Genomic DNA, 23,143 nt, shown 5'->3' on the forward strand with positions numbered 1-23,143 from the left:
TTATGTTGAAGACTTTTTTTTCCTCAATTTTAACCGCAGTAGTAGGAACAAAGACAAGGAGAGGTTGGGGCAGACAGGGAAGATGCTGGAAAAGTACTAAGAAACACAAGAAATGACCCCAAAAGAAAACTACGAACAGACATTGAACTTGGTAAACAACTCCCAATCAACTCGGGTGTTTCTTTCACTGAGCTCTTTCATACTTGGGTTGTGAAACAGGTGTTAAATTGCAGGTATGATATTGGCTCCAGTGTCTTAATTCCAGCAGGGAACAGGCGCCAAAATCATCTTTAGTTTCTATTGTTCTGAAAAGGTGTCGTTAGCGCGTCTGAGACAAAAGTGCCTTTGTGTGAATGCAGGGGAGTGTTTCTCTGAGTCCAACACACCCCCCTCCTGACCCCCACCCCCCTGCTCTCTCTCTCTCTCATACACAAACACACGTAACACACACTCATATTTAAAGTCCACGCCCCTTCCAGGACAGATCTGGCAGATAAAGCGAGCGGCAACAACACTGGCCGCTCATTGTTCTTGCAGGGAGCTGTGCCGTGAGGAATGCAGCGATAGCCATCTCGCCTCGATTTCAGATATGTCGTGTTTTGGAGTATTATTGGAAGCAGATGTCTTATTTACAGCAGGGTTAGCCAAGCAGGGCTTCATCAGGGGCCGTGCTTTACACATACATGTTACACTTACAGCTCATCCATTCAGCCTACAGCCATTCCCACAGAGGCTGCAGGCTTTTCATAGTTACAGCAAAGTCACTTTTTCTGCACCCCCTTGCTGTATTTCACATTTTAGACTGCAAGCGTGTTTACAGAATTAACGTCTAAGATCACAGCACAGTTTAGAGATGCAGGCTGTTTGGTTCCTAATGTCATTTCTAGATATAGATAGTTGTTTTTTTTAAACAGTACCACAGTGAAGTCATGCTGCACTCACTTTAAGGTCAGTCCACATAAAATCAGTCATAGCTGAGCAAAGCTGCCACTTGACTTTCTCAAAATCAGCTGATTTTTTTGTTTTTTTTTGTTTAAAAAAGCACAATATCCATGTTAAATTTTAGCTTCACACTATGAATATTTTCCAAGTTGAAGGCCCTGAGAGTTTAAAAGGATGGGGCCAGGTTTTCTCAAGTTTGTTGGGGAAAAAAGGGATTTTTGAGACCTCATATCTGTATTCAGGGCTAAAAAAACAAGCACCGGTACCCTGGACGTTTGAACAGTTTTCTCATAATTCACTGGAGAAAAATACAAAACCTACAGTTTGGGTAAACATGTGGGATAGGCGGTGGCTCAAAACAAGTTACAGCATATGAAAGGTCTCCCTTTTACCTACATTTTGATACCGCACTCATCTTGCTGCAGTTCCATCTGGGTCACAGTGGTTTTCTAATATAGTCAGATTTGAGCTCTGTGTAATGTAGCTGCTGGCTGTGAAGTTATTGTGCAATGTACCAAAGGTTAAAATCAGCTGATTGTGAGGGGTCAGGTGGGAGCTGCTGACTGATTTTTTTTTCTTGGAATGACCATGACTTATGATTAATTTTTGATGTCATGTTTTCTTTTATGTTGTTAAAGGAAATTTGTCAACTTTAATCTTGAGTCCAGCGTCTAGCAAGCAAATGTGCAGTATTTATTTATGTATAACGCTGTATAGACGGTAATCACACAGCAATTCAACCCCTCCTTATTTAACTTGTCTAAAACACACAATCAACAAATCTGTGGTTAAAAGCCTACGAGATGAAATTGTTGCATAAAAGCAAAACTGGCGCAAACATGATGTAACTCAGACGTAAACAGACACTAAAGCCTTGTCTCAGCACACTGTCTGTTTCATTGAGTCTGAATTTAGCATAATTCATAGTAGCCTGCTCTTATTGTTGAAATGCAGTTTAGTCTTTTATAAGTAAACATATCAAAAGAACACAATGTGGAAAAAACCATTCACTCATGTGCAGATTACACCTGCAGGGGCTGCTTGGTAAAAGAAAGCCATGCTCTGAAGCTGCTGGTGCACAGACTTTGTGCTGATGTTAATGGCAGAGGAGGTTTTGGAGAGCTTTTATGCACAATGCAGCTCAGCACTCGCCCACTCTGCTCTATAACAGCATGTGGTCTAAGTGGCTGTGGTTCTAAATACTTCTGCTTTGCAATAACGTTGATGGTGGGTTTAATAATAAGGAGGGAAAATATTTCATAAACTAAGTTATTGCAATAGTGGCATGCTGTTACAGCATCGCACTCAAATTCATTGAGCTCTTTAGAATGATCCATTCTTTCACAAATGTTTGTAAAGGCAGACTGCATGGCTGGCTGCTTGGTTTTCTACACCTGTGCAGTCCAACACTTTTGTCCTTGTAATGAATTTCAGTCATGACTTCGTCATTTTGATCTGTTTTTGACTAATGAGCAAGACGAAAACTTGCTAGCTGCTATGCTATAGTTAAAGTACTGGGGCAATTGGGATGTAAAGGTTTGTTAGTATAATTAGTGGACTATGTCGATCTGCTGATGCATGCTCAGTCATCCAGATAGAGAAATCCCAGAAAGTTGATCCTGTTCATCAGTGAGAGAAATGCTCCATCACTCATCTAAATGACTTCTTCAATCTAAGCTCACTGCGGGTTTCCTTGTAAACAGTACATGACTACAAACTAGCACCATTCCTGGGAGCTCAGTTTCTGTTTCAGTTTTTTGGGACTTTGTTGGTGTTTTCAAACGGCCTCGGTCTAAAACATTTTATCGTGGCATAAGATGCGCCCAGAGTTTGGGGAGTTTTGGGCCAGTTAATCTCCAATTAACCCGTCATGACATGTGAAGTGCAAATCTGCTGTGGGACTTGGGTGCATATGTTTGTGTAGATGAGCTGTTAATGGGAGGGTTTTGCAATTCCACACATTGGTAAACTTTAACAACAGCCAATCAGAGCCTACAAGGAGACAGATGACAAAGAGAGTTTTCAGCCTATCGGTTTTTGGAGTGCGCTGTCATGTAGCTTTTCTGGACTCAGAAGTGACCATATTTGGATGAGTGGCTGAAATGCTAAGCTGATGCTTGTTAGCTTTATAGATATCTGTTAATAAGTAACGTTTAAAACTAACCAAATACTAAAATTTCACTCATCAACACTCAAGATGGCGCCGCCATTGCGTGCAATAGGTCGGCAGCCTTATGAAATTTCCCCCTTGTGGGACTAATAAAGGTATATCAATCAATCAATCAATCAATCATGCACAGACTTCTTGCATGACCCGTTAGTGCATATTGCCTCACAGGAAACCAGGTTATCAATCTGGTTATTGCATTAAAATGCTTTACAAGGCAGGATTGAGCGGTCCAGCTCACCGACTCCAGCTCCTTTAGCACACTTAGATTTAAATTTAATCAAAGTGACCCTTTGAGCCTTAACAAAAGCCACATGAGTAAGTTTAAGAAAACAAAAGAAAAAATGTAACAGAAGGAGAGAAAAGAAGACAAGGGTTTGAAAGTGAAAGGGAGAAAGACAAAAAAAGCAGCAGAGAAACCACAGCAACAACCAAGATATGCATAAATAACAGTGACAATGTTACTAAACATCACACAGTGCTAATAATATGAGATATTTTTATAGGCAGTGGCAGCCCAAGATACTGTGCGTCTGTGGGAACCTGTGTGCGTGAGCCCGCTTGTATTCATAAGGTTTCTCTATGTAGTGTCTAATAGTGAGTGTGGGGAGCCACAGCCCCGCCCCCCAGGAACAGAAGCAGGCATGGAGGAGGCCCGGGCCCCAGTTATCCAGTGAGCCAGTGCATATGGCGCAGAAGACCTCCTGCCAGACAACATCTGGCATCAGCACAGCTTCTCCCCAGAACCCTCAATGTCTACATGCAATTTAAATCTAAAAAGGGGGCATTGGCACCGGAGGTGAGGCTGAATGAATAGATGTGCATCGTGTTCATCCCCAAGGCCCTATAGGTGCCAAAGTTAAAATAACTCACCTCCCTACAGGTGTTAAGGAGGGGGAAATCAGCGAAACAGACCAAAACTGTTCATTAGAGTCAGCCTGTAAACATAAAGTTGGCCTTCTTAACACAAGAGGTTATCGGGGGACTGCCTTGGAGGTCAACTCCTTACTACGGGAGCTGATTGAAGGGCTGAGATAGAGAGAGAGAGAGAACTTGTAGATGTGTGACAAGATCACAACAAAGTAATCACACCGACAGTTTTCTGAGTTACAGATGAGTTAATGTCGTTGGACTTCAGTGTACGCTTGTGTTGGCACTGGCTTCTACATGGAAGCATGTAGAAGGTGATATCTTTAGCATGTACCCAGTCCGTATTTTCTTCGAGCATATGTATGTTTGAGATGTGAGAGCAGGAAGTCCAGGAATAACTGCTCTGCATTGTTTTTGTTACACTTCATCTCGTCAATCACAGTCACACAGATATCACAGATGGCTTCGCTCAGTCTGTGTTTGAGTGTATGTGCCCTTTAATTTTATGTTTAGAGCTGCAAAACCAGGCTTTTAAGGCTTTATAGAAAAGAAATACTGTCTTGAAACTCGTGGGTTGATCTGTGGTATATTTTTGGCTTGTTTTTGCTTTTTAGTCCTTTAACCTGTTGTTGCTTTTTCCTATAAGGACATAAAAGTTAACCCCACCAGGTAAAATGAGAGTCTGGCAAATAAAACCCCATCAATTTACATTTAATTTACATTTCAGACACCAAGCTAACAGTTCCCTAGAGATGTTTAAAAGAAGCTGAAGCTGAAAATGCAAAGCAAAGCGAGTAGCGAACAGGGGAAGAGAGATTTCTGTCCTTTCATCTCATAATTTGAATCAAATTTTTCTGTGTGACAGGTGGTTTTATCCTACTACTTTTTGCATATGAGATGTCAGCTAATAACCAGTCCATGAACTTCCTGCTTGGTACTTTGTGTTTCTACGCGGTTTGTGTTGGCTTGTGTTTTTCTGCAACCTCAGACCAGAAATCAGGAGGTTAAAGGGTCAAACACCACAGTTTTAACACATAGAACGCGCTCAGTATCATTCAGGTGCACCCACACTCTGCAGGCGGCTTCTCAAGTGGCCTCGCATGACCTGAAATCCTCGGCGGAGTCATCGGCAGGAACATCTGAACCTGATTTAAACCTGAGCAGCAGCAGAAGTGCAGCTGCTCTGTGTGAGATCAACCTTTGAGTGGGAGGTCGCAGGTTTGTGTTCCCACAACAACCAGATGCTCTCCTCGAGTGTCCCCGGGCAAGACGCCAGTGCCTGGTGAAGCTGCCTCTCCCAGTGCTCACTTTAAATGTCAGAGCTGCTGTCACTGACCTGCTTTTAAACTTGTTTTCACTGAGTGCCACACTGGGAAATGAGAATCACATCAGGGGCCAGCATAGATGTAAAGAGGGCTTGCACGGATTTTCCTGTTTCACAGTGGACCTATGGCGGCTTCATTCAGGATACTTTGAATATGTATTGCATTATTTGTCAGAAACCTGCATCTCGGGCTTCTCTCTGAATGGTTTCCACAAAATACCTACCTGACAAAGACAAGTAAAGGAATCACTGTCAGTATTCTACAGTGTATCAGGTGTGGAGCTGAGTTTTAAAATAGAAGATCATCTAAATTTCCCCTCAGGGAGGCTTTTTAGCAGGTGGCATTTAGTGAATTTTCCGTTTAATGTTTAAAAAAACCTCAAAAACAAGATCACATCTGTCATTTTGCTTTTCACAGCATAAACATCATGCACAATACTTGGAGTTTACCCAAATTCCCTCTCCTTGTATACTGAGCATTATTAATTTCAAGCCATTTAGCAGAGCCGTTAACAGGAGATTGTCCCTGCTGGATGCACAACCTGTAGGGCATCACATTGAAAAAATACAAAGGTGCGTTGTACAGCTCTCTCCATGCCCTTTAATATGATATATTACTCAATATATCAGTTTTTGACTGCCATTGTTAGTGCCCAAGGTCAACTTTGACCTTGGGCACTAACAATGGCAGTCAAGGTCAAATGCTTAGCTAACCTAGGTACTTATGTCCCCTGAGGCCTGGTATATTGTTGTGAAGTTTTAAGACGATCCATAAAAATTGTGGGTTCATATAAGTTTTTACTGATTTTAACATTTGGTGTGACTTTCACCAAAATTACCATCACACAAAATTTGAACACAATATCTTGAAAACTGTAGATGCTAGATCGCTAACAAACAGAACTGATTACAATACTCCCTCTGTTCGGGGGGACAATGATGTGATAGCTTGACGCTTTACTTTGCTGCATAGCACTTGTGTCCTTTTAAACAGTTATCTTGATTTCTTATTGCTGAATGAGATTCATTTTTCCCAGATATGACTGTTTGCAAGCCTCCTTGACGCCTCAGTGGACACATAACTTTATTTCTGTACTTCACCAATGACAGTAACCTGTGAACTGTGATAGATCATAAGTTGGATGAGCTTATACTGAACATTTCTGCACCACCTCCTTTCATCTTCTATCTGAAATCTTCTGCTTTAGCTTCTGTTTCTCAGAAAGTCTGAGTGAAAAAAAAAAACAAGGCAGCGTTGGTTACATATGTAACCACTGACCGCTGAAGAAGGATCAGTATGTCCACTAGCAGTTGGAAATTCGTTTGAGCTGAAATACAGATGATGTGTGCAAAAATAGCTCCTTGTTGTAAACATATACCGGTTTCTCTAGTGCTGTAGGGACATTTCCAGTGGATTAACTTTTATTTCCTATAGCAATGTGCAGCACTCCACCCAATTTATCAAAAAATTGTAATGTCTGACTCCAAAAATCCAACATAGCAGTGGCCAAAAAGGTAACTTTGGGTTAATGAGGTCTGGGGCGAACCTGTCTCAAGTTTGCTAAAAATACAGCTCTTTTTAGATGTGCTTTTTTCTTGTAGAAAGCAGAAGTTAAACAGACAGACACATGTCTCAGTTTTAAAAAGTGAGATACATCTAATCACTGAGCAGAACATGTCTGACTTTAGGGAAGTCTGTGGTTGGCGTCTGTGCTGCTTCATGCTGTAAAAACCGACTTAAAAAAGTCACTCAGAAAACTCAAAAGCGACCACAGTGAACCAAAGGAATCTCCAGGGACGGTTTTAAGGTGCTCCACAGTGTCACACCTTCTCAGGGAAAAAGAAAAGCCCCTCTGTGCTCTGGACGTGTGGTTCGAGTTATAGACGAGATGCCGGGCGGATTTGCTGCTGGAGTTCAGTTACAGATACCTGCTTTCAATGGCGCTGACCTGCAGGAATCAGGGTTTATTTACCACTTTGCACAAGTCCTTACCAAGCCAGCGTGAGCAACAGGACTGATGGATTTATTGTAAATTAAACACCCCGCATTCTGATCGGCTCTGGAGTACAGAAGTGAACACATGTCTCACAAGGGAAGAAGATTATCTCACACCCAGAGATAATCACCAGACACAACAGCAGCTGGAGCAACAGTTTAAACAGCTGTTTAAGTAGAAAAAGAACCTTAAAAACCAACTTTAACATTAATGAAGTCGGGAAGTTGTGTTCAAATGAAATATGATGCCAGGCTTTATCACGCAAGGTTACATATCAGATACTCAGAGAAGCTCTCAGCATTAGCCCTACATTGTTCTCACACAGTCATCCTTTTTGTCCTACTTTCAGTTAAAACATTAGACCATTAGATGTACAGCTGAGCGATATGGACCCAAGATCACGTCTTGATATTTCCAGGTTGAATGGTGGCAGAAGATAATTATCTGCCTTTTCTATGAAAGCAATATGTGAGATGTCACAGCTACTTAGTTGGCATGATAAAGGCGAGGCTTCCTCTTAAGAAACATCAGTATGTCCGCTAACAGGAGCTTTAGATATTAAAAATACAAATTAATCAGCTGGAAATTCATGAACTTATATCTATATCTATATATATGCTGCTACAGTTTTACAAAATCAGAAACAGGAGCACCAACCATAACAGAAAGTAAAGCCTTGTTCTGCTGTGGCCTTACTTAGAGAATTTTCACTGCTTTACCTGCAGCCGTACAGCATTATCTAATGAGGAACTGAAACTGTTACACTCCATCAGACTCCACTGAAAGAAACTGCAATTTTACCTCAGAGAATACACACAATATTTGTCCGCCACAGCCTTGTTGTTAGATGCACAAAGTGACCAGAAACTATGGTTTTGTGTCATGTAAATATTAGGGGTGCAACGATACACAAAATTCACCATTCGGTTCGATACTTTGGTGTCACGGTTCAATATTTTTTCGATACAAAAAAAATGTTCATGCCTTTTTAATTTGTCATTTATTAAAATTATAAATATATATTTTAACTCAAAAGTACAGTTTTTAAATTTAATGTTGCTGAAACAACAAAATAAAAAAAAAAAGAGAGTTTATTACAGAGAAATGGCTCTTTCCAAAATAAAAGCTATACTATACGCTTCTTCTGGGGTATATTCTCAGCAGCATATTAAACATCAGGTCCCCATAAGGAGAATCATGTGCTAACGGCTGTCTAAATGACTCCGGTAAAGTTTGTAGCATGCGTGCTTGTTGTTTTTGTCTGCTTCCACTTGTCTTTGCACTAGGATGATGTCGGCGTAAATGTGCAGTCATATTCGTTGTGTTCCCACTAGTGCTGTCAGCGTTAATCTCGTTAAAATGACATTAACGCCATAACGCGGCAAATCTCCGTTAACGAGTTACCGCGGATCGCCCCGTGCGTGGGGCTGGACGGCGTCAACACGTTAACAAGTTAACTGCGCTAACGCACTAGATCCCACCAATTGAGCATTGCGTTGCACATCCGACATAGTGTTTTACTTTTGTCCATGACGCGCTTACCATCAGGGTCATGCTTCACATGAAAACCAAGATAGTTCCAAACGCCAGATCTGAATGAGGGTGGGGGATGTTCAATTTCGGCTGGCGTTGAGGCAGTTGCCATGTTGCAACGAGCTTAGCTTCTGTCTTGCTAGCTTGCGCTGCGCTCAGTGGATCTGCACTCGACAGTGCAGCCTAGGCAGGGTAGTCGAACGCAGATCCACTGAGCGCTCAACACAGACAGCATCGTCAGAAGAAAAGTTGATAAAATAAATATAAAATTTTGTATTGTTCGATACATATGCGTACCGAACCGAAAGCACTGTATCGAACGGTTCAATATCGATACGAGTATTGTTGCACCCCTAGTAAATATCTGTGGTTCTGTTTGTGGAGGCTTTGAAAAGACACAACACACAATTGCACAAGGGGGGCAGTTATGTGTTAGGCAACTTTTTTTGTTAGGTGACTTTTTCATTTATATGCTTTTTTATTGCTAATGTCTGACCAGTAAATAACTTAATGAGACCTCGCCTGGCTCTATCTGTTGCTTCTAACAGCCTGTGATCTGATTTCTATGTACAGGACTCAGGTTGGATTTTTATTTGTTCTCTTCAGGGGTAATTGTCAGCAACTAGTCAACATTAGCTTAGAAAAGCTTGGAAATTAAATCGATGCTTTTGTACCCTGAAGAACTGCAGATGGCTAAATTGCCTCCCTTTGTAAGTTGCCTCAGGCCTCACTCTGGCCTAGAGACTGATCGGCAACCAAGCGGCAATTTACAGTCGCTGGGGAGAAACATGCATTCCTTGAATGTTTGAGCGAGTGCGTAGTGGGTGTTTCTAGTTGAAATTAAGTGAAGAGGATGCTGTAGCAAAACCCCCATTGTGACTGCGTGGAAGATTTGTCTGTAAACATTTGCCGTTTACTCTCAGGTCTGCAGTGAAAGCTGAAAAAGTTCAAGGTAACCTGGAAATATGGATTATTCACCTTCGAAATAAAAGTTGCACCTTTTGAAATGTGTTGGTTTCAGTGGTAAGGAACAATCTTTTTTTCAGGTTGTCGTAGTTTGGTCAAGAGCAGATTGCTGTGGTTGCCTGGAAGATACAATCCTGTCTGTAAAGAGTTGACAAATTCTCACTCAGTGAGAAACCGGAAACGGGGAATATTCTCCTTCAAAGAAAAAAATTGTGCCTTCCTGCTGCAGAAGAGGATCTGTTTGTGCTGCATATTAAGTGCCTTGAGTTCCAAAATTAATTAAATAAACAGATCACTGAATAATAAATTAAATATCCCATTAATTAATTAAAACTGGAAATAATTCATTAAATATATAGGTAATCATAAAATGTCAATTCATTTCATTTAAAACATTTTAAAAATTATTTATTTCCTGTTTTAATTCATTATCACATTTAATTCATTATTTAATTATGTATTTAGTTAATTCATTTTGGCACTCGAGGCCCTCCACTGTCACACTTTCCACGGTTTCATTACCACTCGGCAAGTAGTTAGCAACTTCCAGCAACCTTCAGCAGCCACTTGCCATCTGACCACAGAATACACACTGTTCCCTATCAACTGGTGGTTACCAGGGAGTCACTGGCCAGCTTCTAGGCCTGTTTCACAACAGCTGAAATCAACTTCCAGCAACCACTCACAACTGATCTTTGAACACACATTTTCTTCTTGTGGCTGATGGTTGCTGAGTAGTCTCGAGACCTGTGACTGAAACTCAGGCTCTCATGATTCAGCTAAATATTTTTTCGCGCTCTCAAAAGAAAGCAGTAAAGACTAATACCTCTGTCCACGCCTTTCAGTTTCAAAATTCACACGGCGTCTCTTAAGTAAATACAGACAGCAGCTTTTCAATGCCAAAAGAAGTTTCTGCACTGATGCAGACAGCAGTTAAGTGATCCGAAACATCGGTTTAAACCTTCAGCTTGTATTTATTGCCTCTCTTGCATGTTATGCTTTTGTAGTGATGACTGAGTGAGCAGCCACCGACACCTATGGCAGTGATGGTGATTGTCACCTTCAACACTTCATTTGTCAACAACTGGGGTTGCCTTTGCTAATTTGCACATTTTAACCCAAACCGCAGTCCTTCCCCAACCATAACCGAGCAACCTTTGGTCCCAAAATTTAAGCAGCAACCAGAAGTGAAAAATGAAACTAGGTGCAAATAAAAAAAAAGATCCAAATGGGAAGTGAAACAGGGTCCCTGGGCTGTTCACCCTTTAACAAGTAACCACTGTCCATTGTACCTCCAATGTGGCCATAATTCACGAGCACTGGTAAATCACGTGATGGCAGTGATGGGGGCGGTTGCATCATTAAAAAGAGTTTGTTATAGTAGATACACTGCCCAGCTTTAGACTGAAGCTGCTAATGTCTGTGTATGGATGTGCAGCCAAAGAGGAGTGTGGTCAGTCTAGATTTCAGCTGTGCAGTCTTGGATTTGTGCAGATCTGATTTAAAATCTTCCCTCTCTCATAATAGATAAGTCTGATGAAGCCCTGTATTAGGCAAACACGTTTATACAGTGTTACACCTGCTTTTCATGGCCTGATGCTGTAGTTTATTCAGAGTGTGTAAAGTCTGCACCTTTTAGTTTCATGTTTTCTGTAACTAAAATTGACCTTTTGAAATGGAAGAAACCTCATTTAGGAAGGAAGTTCTCCATTTCCTGTCACATTGAAAGTATATAAACCTCCTCAGCCTCTAAACTCTCACACTCGCACTAAAGTGGATCATCTTTGATCGCTGTCCTGTTTCCCGTTGCCAAAGCAAGCGAGCTTACTGAACAGGGCTGAGCACACACGCTTGGTAAACAAGTCTGGCAACAGGTGACATCACTCTTCGGCTCACCTGGTTCCCATGGCAAGAGTGGATGGAGCAGATTAGACTCTGGAGAGCAGAGGTGGTCGGGGCTTTGTTATTTTTCCACTCAGCCAACTGTCAGCAGCTCTGAAGGAAAACAACCGCGCTGAACTGATCAGTGTGTGTGATACCTGACCCATAATCCAGCACGCAAACTCAATTTCAGCTCATGGATTTCTTCCATTTGATAGAATAGCTGCCCTTTTGAATCACCTCTTCTCTATTCAAATGATGTAAAACACAGAGGAATTACAGTATTTCTGATGATGTATAATAAGTTTTTCAACAAGTACAAGTACTTCTGAACAGTTCTGAAAGCTCATGATGGGAAAATGCCATACGAACACATTTATTTTAGGATGTTTTCCCTTACGGCCTTGGAATTTCTTTTGCTTAGTACAAAACAACTCGAGTGAACTGGGAATCTGGAAAACATGGCACAGAATGTTTTGGTCACCTTGTCAACAGCCTGAGACAAGGTGGAGACTGAGACTATTCTGAATGCTCTAGAAAATGTGTTTTTTTTCTTAATGTGGTTTTTGTTGATCTATGAGTTGATCAGTTGAGTGCTTGTTTAGTCGATTTTATTTGATGTGAGTAAAAGAATTCATAAATCCATTGTGAGGTTTGATTTTTAGTGGATTTCAGCTCGCTGTGAGGTCTTCACCGTGTCTTCACTTCACTTGTGTTGGTCCAGGTTCATATTGCTATGATGTCATAGTTTTGTTATGTGGAAAAAATCTGCCACTGTCCACTTAGGAAAAAAAAATCCCCCAAAAGGGGGTGGTTAGGGTTGGGGTTGGGGGTTAGGATGTGGATCGTGGTTAGGTTTACGGGGCTGTAGTTAGGGTTATGGTTATGGGGTTTGGGTTTGGTCTGATGATGTTTCCATTTTGCCGAACTGTGACGTCACAACAACAATGACTGGTCAGTTGTAATGTTGAACCTGGACCAACATTAATTATGATGATCCAGGAACAACACCAACACGGGGATATCGGATATCGTGCATGCTGCTGTATATGGTTCCTGATGGTTTTCCTCCTTTTCTCTGCTGTTCGACTGTGATTGCACCTCCTCACACATGGGGTGGTGCAGATAGAGTGCTGAATCAATTCAACCAAACAGCTTGTTATTGGAGTTTTTGTGATGGTTAACTCTTTAGATATCAGTTTGAGGTTGAGTCAGCTATTATAGCATACAAAAAAAAAAACAGGTAGTGTAGCAGGTATGAAACAACTTCAAACTGCTGACCCTGCCATAGCTTCTTCCATGCCTGTATCTTAATTGCCCCTTGGGGATAAATAAAGTCTCTCTGACTCTGACTGATGCCGTGTCATAGCACAGTAAACACAGAACTCACAGTCCACATTATTACACCTTTTCTGGGTGGGATCCACTTTTTGCCTTCAGAACAATCTTAGTTCTTCATGTCACAGATTAAAAAAGGTGATGGAAACATTCCTCACAGATTTATGTCCATATTGACATGACAGCATCACACTGTTACCTCTGATGTGAATCTGCTTTTCCACAATGTCCCAAAGGTGCTCTATTGGACTGAGATCTGGTAACTGTGGAGGCCGTTTGAGTACAGTGAACTTTTGAGTTCTGTGACATGGTGTGTTATCTTGCTGCTATCCTGCTTGAACTATTAATACAAGGCAGGATGTATCCATGATTATTTAAGTTGTTTACGCCAAAGTCTGACCCTGCAATCTGAAACTGAAACTCATCACCAGGCAGCATAATGCAGCTTTCTGTTGTTCGGTTTGGTAAGCCTGTGTGAATTGTAGCCTCAGTTTCCTGTTCTTAGCTGACACACCCACTGTGCTCTTCAGTTTCAAGGTTCAACAAGGTCTGAACGCACAAAACCTTGTTTCAGAGATGCTCTTCTGCATACTTTTGTTATAACGAGTGGTTATTTGAGTGTCCGTTGCCTTCCTGCCTTCTCAGTCATGCTTCATTTGGTCCCTAATGTAGACATAGAGGGAGGCCTTCCTAAAAGCCATGGTTTACTCAAGGATGTCTGATGCTTGTTTGGCAGTGTCTTTTCTATCAGCATGTCATCTCAGTTTATCCCAGCTGCTCTTATACTGACGCACACACACGTCAGTACACAGAACACATGCAGCTTCCAACTTTGTTTGTTGGGCTTCTCATGACCTCTCTCATTCTCAAACCAATGCTTTGACTCTGAAGAGAAACCGACCTTTTCCAAGAGTCACTTGAGATGTGGAAACGTTTCTCGGTCGTCAACCTGTCCTTTTAAAATAACCCCTTTTGTCCCTCTTTGTATGCACAGGCCCAAACCTCCACCTCCCGAGGGCGCCAAGTCCAACCCGTCCAAACGCCATCGCGACAGGCTCAACGGCGAGCTGGACAAGCTCACCAGCCTGCTGCCCTTCACAGAGGAGGTGCGGTCCCGGCTGGACAAGCTGTCCGTACTCCGCCTCAGCGTCGGGTACCTGAAGGTCAAGAGCTACTTCAACGGTAAGTCTTTGATCAACTCCCACGTCTGACAAATGCAATCCTTCAAATCAGAGTTTCTAGGATTTATTTCAGATATGACAGGATATTTATTACATGTCTTTGCGCAATGTTTGGCACCTAGTGTGTGAAAGGATGCTGTGTCACTGCTTCAGACACATAACAATATATGAGTGCGTGATGGTTTTTAAAAAAAAACAAAAAACTTTTTTTTCCCCCAGATGCGCTATTTTGCCACGAGATGCTTCAGGCTTTTATGTTAATGCGATGGCATCAGATTTGTGCTGTGTTGAAATGTTTAATGGTGTATGTCTTTAACATGGAGTCAATGGGACTTGATCCAGAAACTAATCAAGCTGCAAGATGAAGCAAGTCAGCATCATTTTGAATCCGACATTTATGTTTAATAGCAGCAATGTTGGGAAAGCTGTGCTTATCCAAGCTTTATGTAAAGTCAGTGCAATACTGAGCTGGCTAATTAGATGTAATTATTAGATGTGGTCATATGTAACTCTGGAGATTACACTTGTTTTGTTGGGTAGGGATGTTTCAGTGGGTGTACAAATATAGTGGCTGAAAATCAGCAAATAAGTCAGCATTTATTGATGGATGTGTCACAGCGATTTTGTGCCAGATCAGTGTTCAGACACGATGTGATGAAGAGCCAGAAAAGGCCAGAATAAGACACAAAAGGAAGAATATTTTGGGGCCCTGGAACAGTGGAAATAACTAACATCCATCCATACATATATACAACAGAGGAAGACGTCATTGTGAAGCACTAAGATACCGATGGTACCGGTTTGGTACAATAAATGGCTAAATCTAGTAACAAAGTAGGGCCAATAAATCATAACCACAGTTATTTAATTGACTGTAGAAAATCTTGAGTCACTGAACCCAAAAACTCCCTTTTTAACAGTAGACCATGAACTTGAAGTTGGACCGAAGTCCGATGATGTTTGCACGTCTTCTTCTATCGCTTTGATTCAGTCATTTTCACCACTCTTGATACATTTTTCCAAACAGTTAATGAATAAAAACATCTCATCACCATTTCAAGACCTGAACAACAAATGGTTGTACTCTTCCATTGAAACCTCACTGACTCTGAAAAGTGCTGCAAGAACCTGTGGGCGTGATTTAGGGTAAAGAGTGTTCAGACACAAAAATGAAATGGGAAGGGTTCATTTGACGCTCGGTACGATGTAACTGCTGGAACTGAGAAAATCAAGATGATAAATGTGAAACTATAGGCATCAGAAACAAAGAAAAAATACACAAACTTTGCAGCAACTACTGCATATTACAGCAAAATTACACTACATAGATTGACAGTACATGCTCGTGCGTAAGAAGCAGTGCGATGCTGGATTGTGGGCTTGTGACTTTTGCTCTTCGACACCTGTTTGAATGAAAGTTTGACGTGGTCTGATTGAAAACAGTCACTCGGTGCTGCACAGCGTTATGGAAAGTGAGACATCCGTAGCTCTTATGAGGAGCTGTGAGATTCAGATGAGAAATGACAAAACGTTGAGTGGTGAGGTGCGCGTAGCAACAATAACAGCGTGTACACAAACACAACGAGTAAGGATAATGTGGGTGGGGAAATTCGCTCCTGATGTGAGAACTGCATCAAAGCAACCGAGAAAGACTGTAACAAAATAAATAATATGCAGATAGGGATGGGCTTTTCAAGCAGGAACAATTTCAGGATTCACCGGGAACCATTCAGCTATTCTTTGACGATCGCTCCCTCACCTGAACTGCCCTCACCCGACTTAGATGTGGCAGACTTACGACATGTTCGGATTACCTGGAGTGGCTTGCACACAAGACTTGTTGACAGCTGTAGTCTTTGGCCATCTGTGTTTCTCTTATTTGTGCAGGCCTACTTAATCTCACTGCACCACACATGTTCTTGGCTGGCAAAAAGCCTGCATACGCACAGCCACCACCTCCTGGCTAAAGTTACATCTTTACTGAGTCTCCAAAAGTTGAATCTGTTCATCTGGACGTAGCGTTTTGTGGGAGATCTCCCACAAAACGCTACGTCCAGATGAACAGATTCAACTTTTGGAGATTTACTTTCCTGGATGATTGAGAATGCATCAAGACATCTTTACTGAGTGCTGGTAACAAGGAGGGAAAAGTACACATTTCGCAACCATCACTAATAATCCAAATCCTGATCCTACAAATATGTGAGTAGCTAATAAATTGGTACAGCACTGTCAGGTTAACGTCCACACACCTTTGCGTGGGGTTAGACCACACTGGGCTCTGACACAGCCTGCATACAGCAGCTTACTTCGGTTTACTGATAGATGCTGGACACTTAGCTGGTGCTGTGCCTTGATGAAATATGAATAATTTATTTAAGCTGTCTAATATTTTTGCTGCTGTAGAGTCCCACAAAACTCACAATGAGGCCTCAGTGTTTCTCTGATATAAAATCTGATATTTTATGGATCTTATGCTGTATTTACCCTCGTGGTGACGAATTAGAGCAGTTTGAGAGTTACAGCTAGATAGATTTATTTGTTCTCTGTAGTGTTCTGCGATTCTTTAGCATACCTGCATTTTGTTTCCTGCTATATATGAAAGGTTGTTTTTTTTTTTTACCTCGTCTGTTGGTTTCCTGTGTGGAAACTCCACTAAAACACACTCCACTAGTCAGACACACTTTGGGTTTATGAAAACAGTTTATTCTGAACCTTTTTAGACCAGCTTTATTTCCATTTCAGGCCCCAAATAAGGCAGCAGCATGCAGACAAACAGCGGTTTGAAACATCCTGCTGGGTGTGCATTCAGCTGAGATACACCAGGCTCACCTCACTCTCACTTTTGTGGCTGATACTGGAAGAAGATAAGTTTAAGAATGGTTAAAGGGCAACTGTCTAGACAGTGATCCAAATCGTTGTTTTAAACAGCAGGACAAATACGACAGTGTTTGTTTAGTATGCGCACAGCAAGCCACGAGAAAGGAAAGACGTCTCAGGCTAGCATGAAAGTCTGCCAAAGCTAAAAGCAGTGTTGCAGTGGAGTTTTCCTTTGCTTGTGCTCTACGTCTTCACCAGGTTTCTTTAAGTTCAGCTTGGTACTTCTTGAATAATCCAGGTAAAAAGACCATAAATACATAACCCAGCATTGCCTCCAGTTTGTGTGCCTAGTTTCTGAAAAAAAAACTGAACAAGCTGGTGCTCAGTCCTTGTGTTTGCAAAGGGAAGACAATCAAGACAAGGATGGATTTAAAGGGGGAGGAGTTAAGATAGATGGTTTCAGGCAAAGGGTGAACTGAGGGGATGCACCAACGCCCAGAATAGGGTAAAGAAGGATTATTCAATTCAATTCAGTTGAATTGAGTTTTATTTAGTGCAAAATCACAACAACATTCTCCTAAAGATGATTTATTTTGAAAGGTAAAGACCCTGCACTAATACAGAGAAAACTCCACCAATCAAACAAGCCCGTATGAGCGAGCACTTGGCGACAGTGGGAAGGAAAAACTCCCTTTTAACAGGAAAAACCTCCAGCAGCACCAGTTTAGGGAGCAGCAACCAGTTGAGGGTGATTATTATGAACTGTGAATTATGCAAAGCTACTGTAGCAGAATAAAAATATGATGGTGGAAATCAGCTGCAGTTATTTAGTGTATAAAATATACTGCCTACAAAGAGTTAGTCTTAGGCCCAAAGAAAGTCACTTTAAGATTTAAGACAAAGCCCAACATTTGTGTACACTTGTTATTTTCTCTGTGCACGGTACAGAACATACATGATCATATCAGCATTTTAGGCCACAGCACAGAACAGGTGCATGTCTCATCGGCCTGACAGCATTTATGCAGAAATGCTTGCCTCTTCTCACTCTTCCTCGCACCTCCTGTTGCCGAGGAGGACTGATCCAAATACACGGCAAGTCAAAAGGGCCAAATTTCACAGTCATGCACTGATATAGCCTCTCAGCTGGTGGCTACCACACCCCCGCTTATCATTTACTGTAAATAGGAAGCTTGTCTTTCAGGCAGTCTGGATCTAATCGTTGCTATTTTCACAAGAGGCAGCAGAACAAAGCGAGGAAGCTCGCTGGAAACTCAAATAACCTCAGTGATCCTCTGCGCCATGTTGACAGAAATGGGGGCAGAATTTACTTTTAGATAAATAATCTTCTTGAGCCCCAGAGGAGAGGATTGTTATTTTCCAAGAGGTTAGAGAGCATCGTTGCATCGGTCAATGTTATAAAACAAACCCGTCCACTGGTATCCTTAAAGCTAGGTTGAAAAAAAAAAGAAAAGAAATTAATTTCTAGCTTTATTTTTTTAATACTTTGATTTGTAGGTCAAGAAGTTATTTAGCTTATAATTGGCCCTCTGCAGCCCCTGCATCATCTGTTTGAAATACCATATTTTCCGTACTATAAGGCGCCCTTAAATTTCTTTAATGTTCTCAAAAATTGACAGTGCGCCTTATAATCTGATGCGCCTTATGTACGAATTCTGGTTGTGCTTACTGACCTCAAACCGATTTTATGTGGTAATCTGTCAAAAATGTTTTAGTACGACTTTGGTAAGCTACGAAGCCGCACCGCTTGATGGATTGTTGGAGCATTATAGCTATTGTAGTCAGGAGCCTTGCGGAGTAATCTGGGTCCAAAACTCCGTCTGCTACAGGTCCCAAAGTCAAACGAGCACTGCGGCATCACTGAGAGTTAAAAACTGTCTAAATTCTTTCATCTTTAATAAAATGATCAGCGTTGCTGCTTTACCAGGTGTAACAATTAAGTTTAACATCCAGGCATCCATGAAAACAGAATTTATTAAATTTAGCAGAGTTTAAAGTTAGCCGGAAGTTAGCTCACTAGCTTCCACCTAAACATGATATATCATGTTCTGACTGAGAGATTTCTGAAAAAATTAAAACGTACAGCTCTGCTATCACTTCCAACATAAATGAAGACAGAAAACTAAACAGCAGTGACGTTTGTAAGGTTACTGAAGTTGGGCTAGCTGGTATATAATGATGTGCTACGTGATTGCTAGCGACACAGCTATGTTAGCATAACAAACACAGTGAAGCTGGAGGATAAATGCTAACCTTTTTCTAATGGATAAAAGTTAACGTGAGGGTTCCCGATGGTTAGGGACAAATGCAATTGCATGGCAGGATGCTGTAAACGGACCAAACTTCAGTCAGGAGAACAATTGAGATAATCCATCCACAATACGAGGTTGAGTAAAGTTTGACTTATCTGACTGTTTTGTTTTGCTTAATGCGCCTTATAATCCGGTGCGCCTTATGTATGAAAAATACTGTAAGCTAGTTTCGCTCCACCCCCCTTATATCAACTCTCCTCTCCTAAATAGAAGGCTTGAGAAGCTAGTGGGTGGGGCTTCTGTACTTGACAGGACCATATTAGGGATATCCTCGCTCTGATATCATACAGAGTAGAAGAGTAGGAAAAACTGGGTGAGGCATGAGCATTTGACTCCCCATGTTAGATATGAACATTCCGCAGTGAGCTGGACAGAAAATAATCAAAACATAAATGGCTCACTTCCAAAGTAACAACTTGAAAAAGTGGTTACGTTTTCTTTTAAAAAGGCCACGTGGAAGCATTTTAAACCCTGCATTCTTATTGATGGCCAGCAGGGGGCGCCTCCTTTTGTGCACAAAGACTTGCGGTTCTATAGACGTCTGTGAGAAAACGGCACTTACATTACCTCAATCTGTGACCTCAGCAAACACCTTTCTGCTGACTTTATGATCTCAGTTCTTTGTTTTGAGTCTTATTTATTAAAGCACAATGTTTATTTTGTATATTTTGATTCGATTTAACGTCAAATAAATGATAAAGCCAGGTGTGATTTAAGGTGGGTCTAGATTATAATTGACAAAGTGCTCCTGTGTGAGCGTGCGGTGTCCTTCAGCTTGGGAATACCATTTGTTTGGCTTCACGAGCCAGTGTGTGATGTCACACAGACTACGTACTTCTTTAAAGTACACTCTATCTAAATCTAACACAAGGTTAAAGACAGTTTAAAAGAGAGAGTGAATCATGTCTAAAATGTGGAAGATAGCAGATTTGGCTACGGTGAACATCCTTGTCTTTGTGTTTAGAAATATTAAACTGTAGAGGAATAAAGAAAAGGTTGAATGAAGCCAAAAGCTCCAGCCAAGAAAAGATGATTTAGCATTCAGTGCGCTAAAGGCGTGGACGGTTTATTTTTATCAGATTGCATTTTCAGTCATATGGTAAGTGGATTTCTGAGTGGAGCTGACAGAAGGAGCTGAAACTGAAACAAGCAGAGATGTTGTTTATATAGTGGGGCATATTTAATGTCACGCTATGCGTACGGGTTAGACGGTAAACTTTTAAGAAGCACGTGTTTACTGCTGTGTTTGTATCTCATTGTCATCTCTTGGAAACCCACGGTAAATTCTCTCAGCTCAAAAAGGTTTACATAAGGTAATCAGAGGACAGATCAGAAGGGAGGTGATATATGGCCAAATACTGGAATAATAAAACTGCTTCAGCGTTCAATTTATTAGCTTTGTGCTGGAACCGACAGGAATTTTTCTCCTGGAACAGCGAGTAAACTGAGCCTGAAGTCTCAGGTGCTGGCAAGTGATCAGTGAATCACTGGCATTGACTAACAACCCTATCAACCCCCTGCAGTCGTGTTATGGTCTATTTATGCTCTTACACGGTATTAAAAAAGAGAAAGAAAAAGAGAAAACGGACATACTGGCTCTTTAATGCGAGCGTGTAGCCGCTCTCATCAAAGCAGAGGAGCCTCGACTGCCTGCTGCCAAAAGAAACAAGACAGCAGAGCTGGTTTCGCTTTGGTCTCATCAATTATTTGGCCGTGTGGGTCACTTAGTGTCAGCTGAACAAATGCGTTTGGAGGCGGCGCTGGGAGTCTGGTTTCCTTCAAACTCCGCTGTCGCTGCAGCAGCTTCCCTCCTCACCGCTCTTATTTTGAAATATCAAATTGAGAACAGCTTGATCCAGAAGTTAGACGGTTCGCCTGCGAACGTAGCATGTTGGATCCAAGATTTCTTCACTCATCCCCACCCGTTTCTTGGCCGCCCTCCCTTTTCCACCCACCGATCTCCACCCGTTTCCTGTGGCGCCCCCTGCAGCCCCTTGGTGGGCCCCCTTTTCCTTCAACTGTTCAGCTTCTTCCTCCTTTTCTGAAGTTCACAGCTCCCCCGATCCCCGCCGCCCTCCACCTCCACCTCAAACAAACGCTGCAGGACTCCGGTTTGTTGTTACAGCAGGGAGGCCTGTTCGTGCAGCAGACCTACGTCGGCACAACTCGAGGCTTTATGCATTCATAAAACCCTCCAATTTTACCTTTTCTGCGCTCCTTCAAAGCCTTCTTTAAAAAGCTGCCTTTTTAGTGCATAAAGACTTTTGAAGTGCTTTGTTTGTGCTTGCTTGGGGCTTTTCTTAAGTATTAAAAAGTCCTCATTACGCTGGCTTTCTCATTATGTAATGACAGGTCCACCTTAAGATGACTCCGAAGCGCAGTCTGCTTCCCTGAAACAAGCCGTGCCTCATCAGTCTGACAGATTTTATTGGCTTTTATCTGAAGAAAATTTGAAGGTATTGTCGGTGAGACAGTGGAGGAGGACTCCCTTGCCAGGGTTTCCAGCATAATTTTCTCTAGCCTCTCTTTTGTTTCTACTCACTCTTAATTGTGATAAGCCCAAACTTATTTGCATAGCCGGCTTTAAAAGGAATAAAAGAAAACAAAGTACTTCAACCAGGGAAATAAAAGCAGGCATTAAAGTCAGGAAATTAAGATTAAAGGACGAGGAGGGTAAAAATAACAGTGAAAACAATAAAACAAAGGACACCAAGCAGCAAAAAGCAAGGCTGTAAAATTAAGTTTACAAGGTGATTTTAAAAGGCAGTGATACACTACAGCTGCTCGGGTCGAGGGGTTTTTAGGTCTCTGTACCGTTTCCTTGACATGTTCGGTTTCTCTTCGTTACGTTTAAGCAACATGTTTGAATGTGGGGAAATTAAACTGATGCAATACACTGCATGCAGAAACACGCCATGTACAGGGTCAAATATGATCTTGTTATGACGCTAACCCTGTAAAAACCCTGTTTTTTTAAACTGGAGTATTTATTGAACCTTCTGACAAATAAAAAAACGAAATAAAAAAAATCATCATATATGAGTTTTAATTTGCATAATGTTTGCTATATCCAGGATTTTGTCTGATTTATTGCTCACAGCTTTTATCTTAAACAAAGAAAACATTTATTGGCATTAGGGTTTAAGCAAAACACACTGGTGATGTAGTCTTTAAAACTCATCAAATATGACAAACTTTGCGTTTACAGGGATAAACATGTTTCATTGATGCTGTTTGACTGTGTTCAACCTAACCCAGGATTTGTATCATCCAAACACTAAAGTTATCATTTCTTTTAATGCACTGAGGTAGCATTTTAACCTGAAAAAAACTTGAATGCAAACTTCAGACATGCATAACACACATACATTTGTCAGTTCAATTGTTAATAAATATTGCCATTGATAAATAAATTAAAAGAGGACTTTTTTGGGACGGTAACCAATTAATCCAAAAAGTCTTTACCAGTGTTCACACTGATGAATGATTCCAACCAGTTTCACCAGTGACTGCCAGCAACCACTTGCCACTCAGTTGGGGAATACACTTTTTGCCCTAGCAACCATTGGTTGCCAAGGTTTGCCTACCAGTCTCTAGGCCTGCATGACTGAGACCTTAAGCTTTAAAACATATTTGTGAAAACATTAAAAACACAGTTCACGTGTCATGATGTTTTCAAACTAGTTCACAGAGCTGTGGGCTCGTTCTCTGAGCCAGTCTGAGCTTTTTAGGTGGTTTAGGACGATGATGTTATCGCTCTAAACCAGGGACACAAACACGACAAAAGAAAA

The 23,143-nt window shown here is 41.4% G+C and overlaps 1 protein-coding gene across 1 annotated transcript in view; it reads left to right on the forward strand.

The window, feature by feature from the left end:
* ahr2 (aryl hydrocarbon receptor 2) overlaps positions 1-23,143 on the forward strand; it is a 95,247-nt gene that overhangs the window by 7,009 nt on the left and 65,095 nt on the right. The window contains exon 2 of the mRNA XM_003446578.5: positions 14,013-14,200. Within this exon, the coding sequence (XP_003446626.1) occupies positions 14,013-14,200 (188 nt within the window). The remainder of the gene's footprint in view (positions 1-14,012; positions 14,201-23,143) is intronic.

This window comes from Oreochromis niloticus, linkage group LG23 (assembly GCF_001858045.2).
Source record: "Oreochromis niloticus isolate F11D_XX linkage group LG23, O_niloticus_UMD_NMBU, whole genome shotgun sequence".
Taxonomy (NCBI): Eukaryota; Metazoa; Chordata; class Actinopteri; order Cichliformes; family Cichlidae; genus Oreochromis; species Oreochromis niloticus.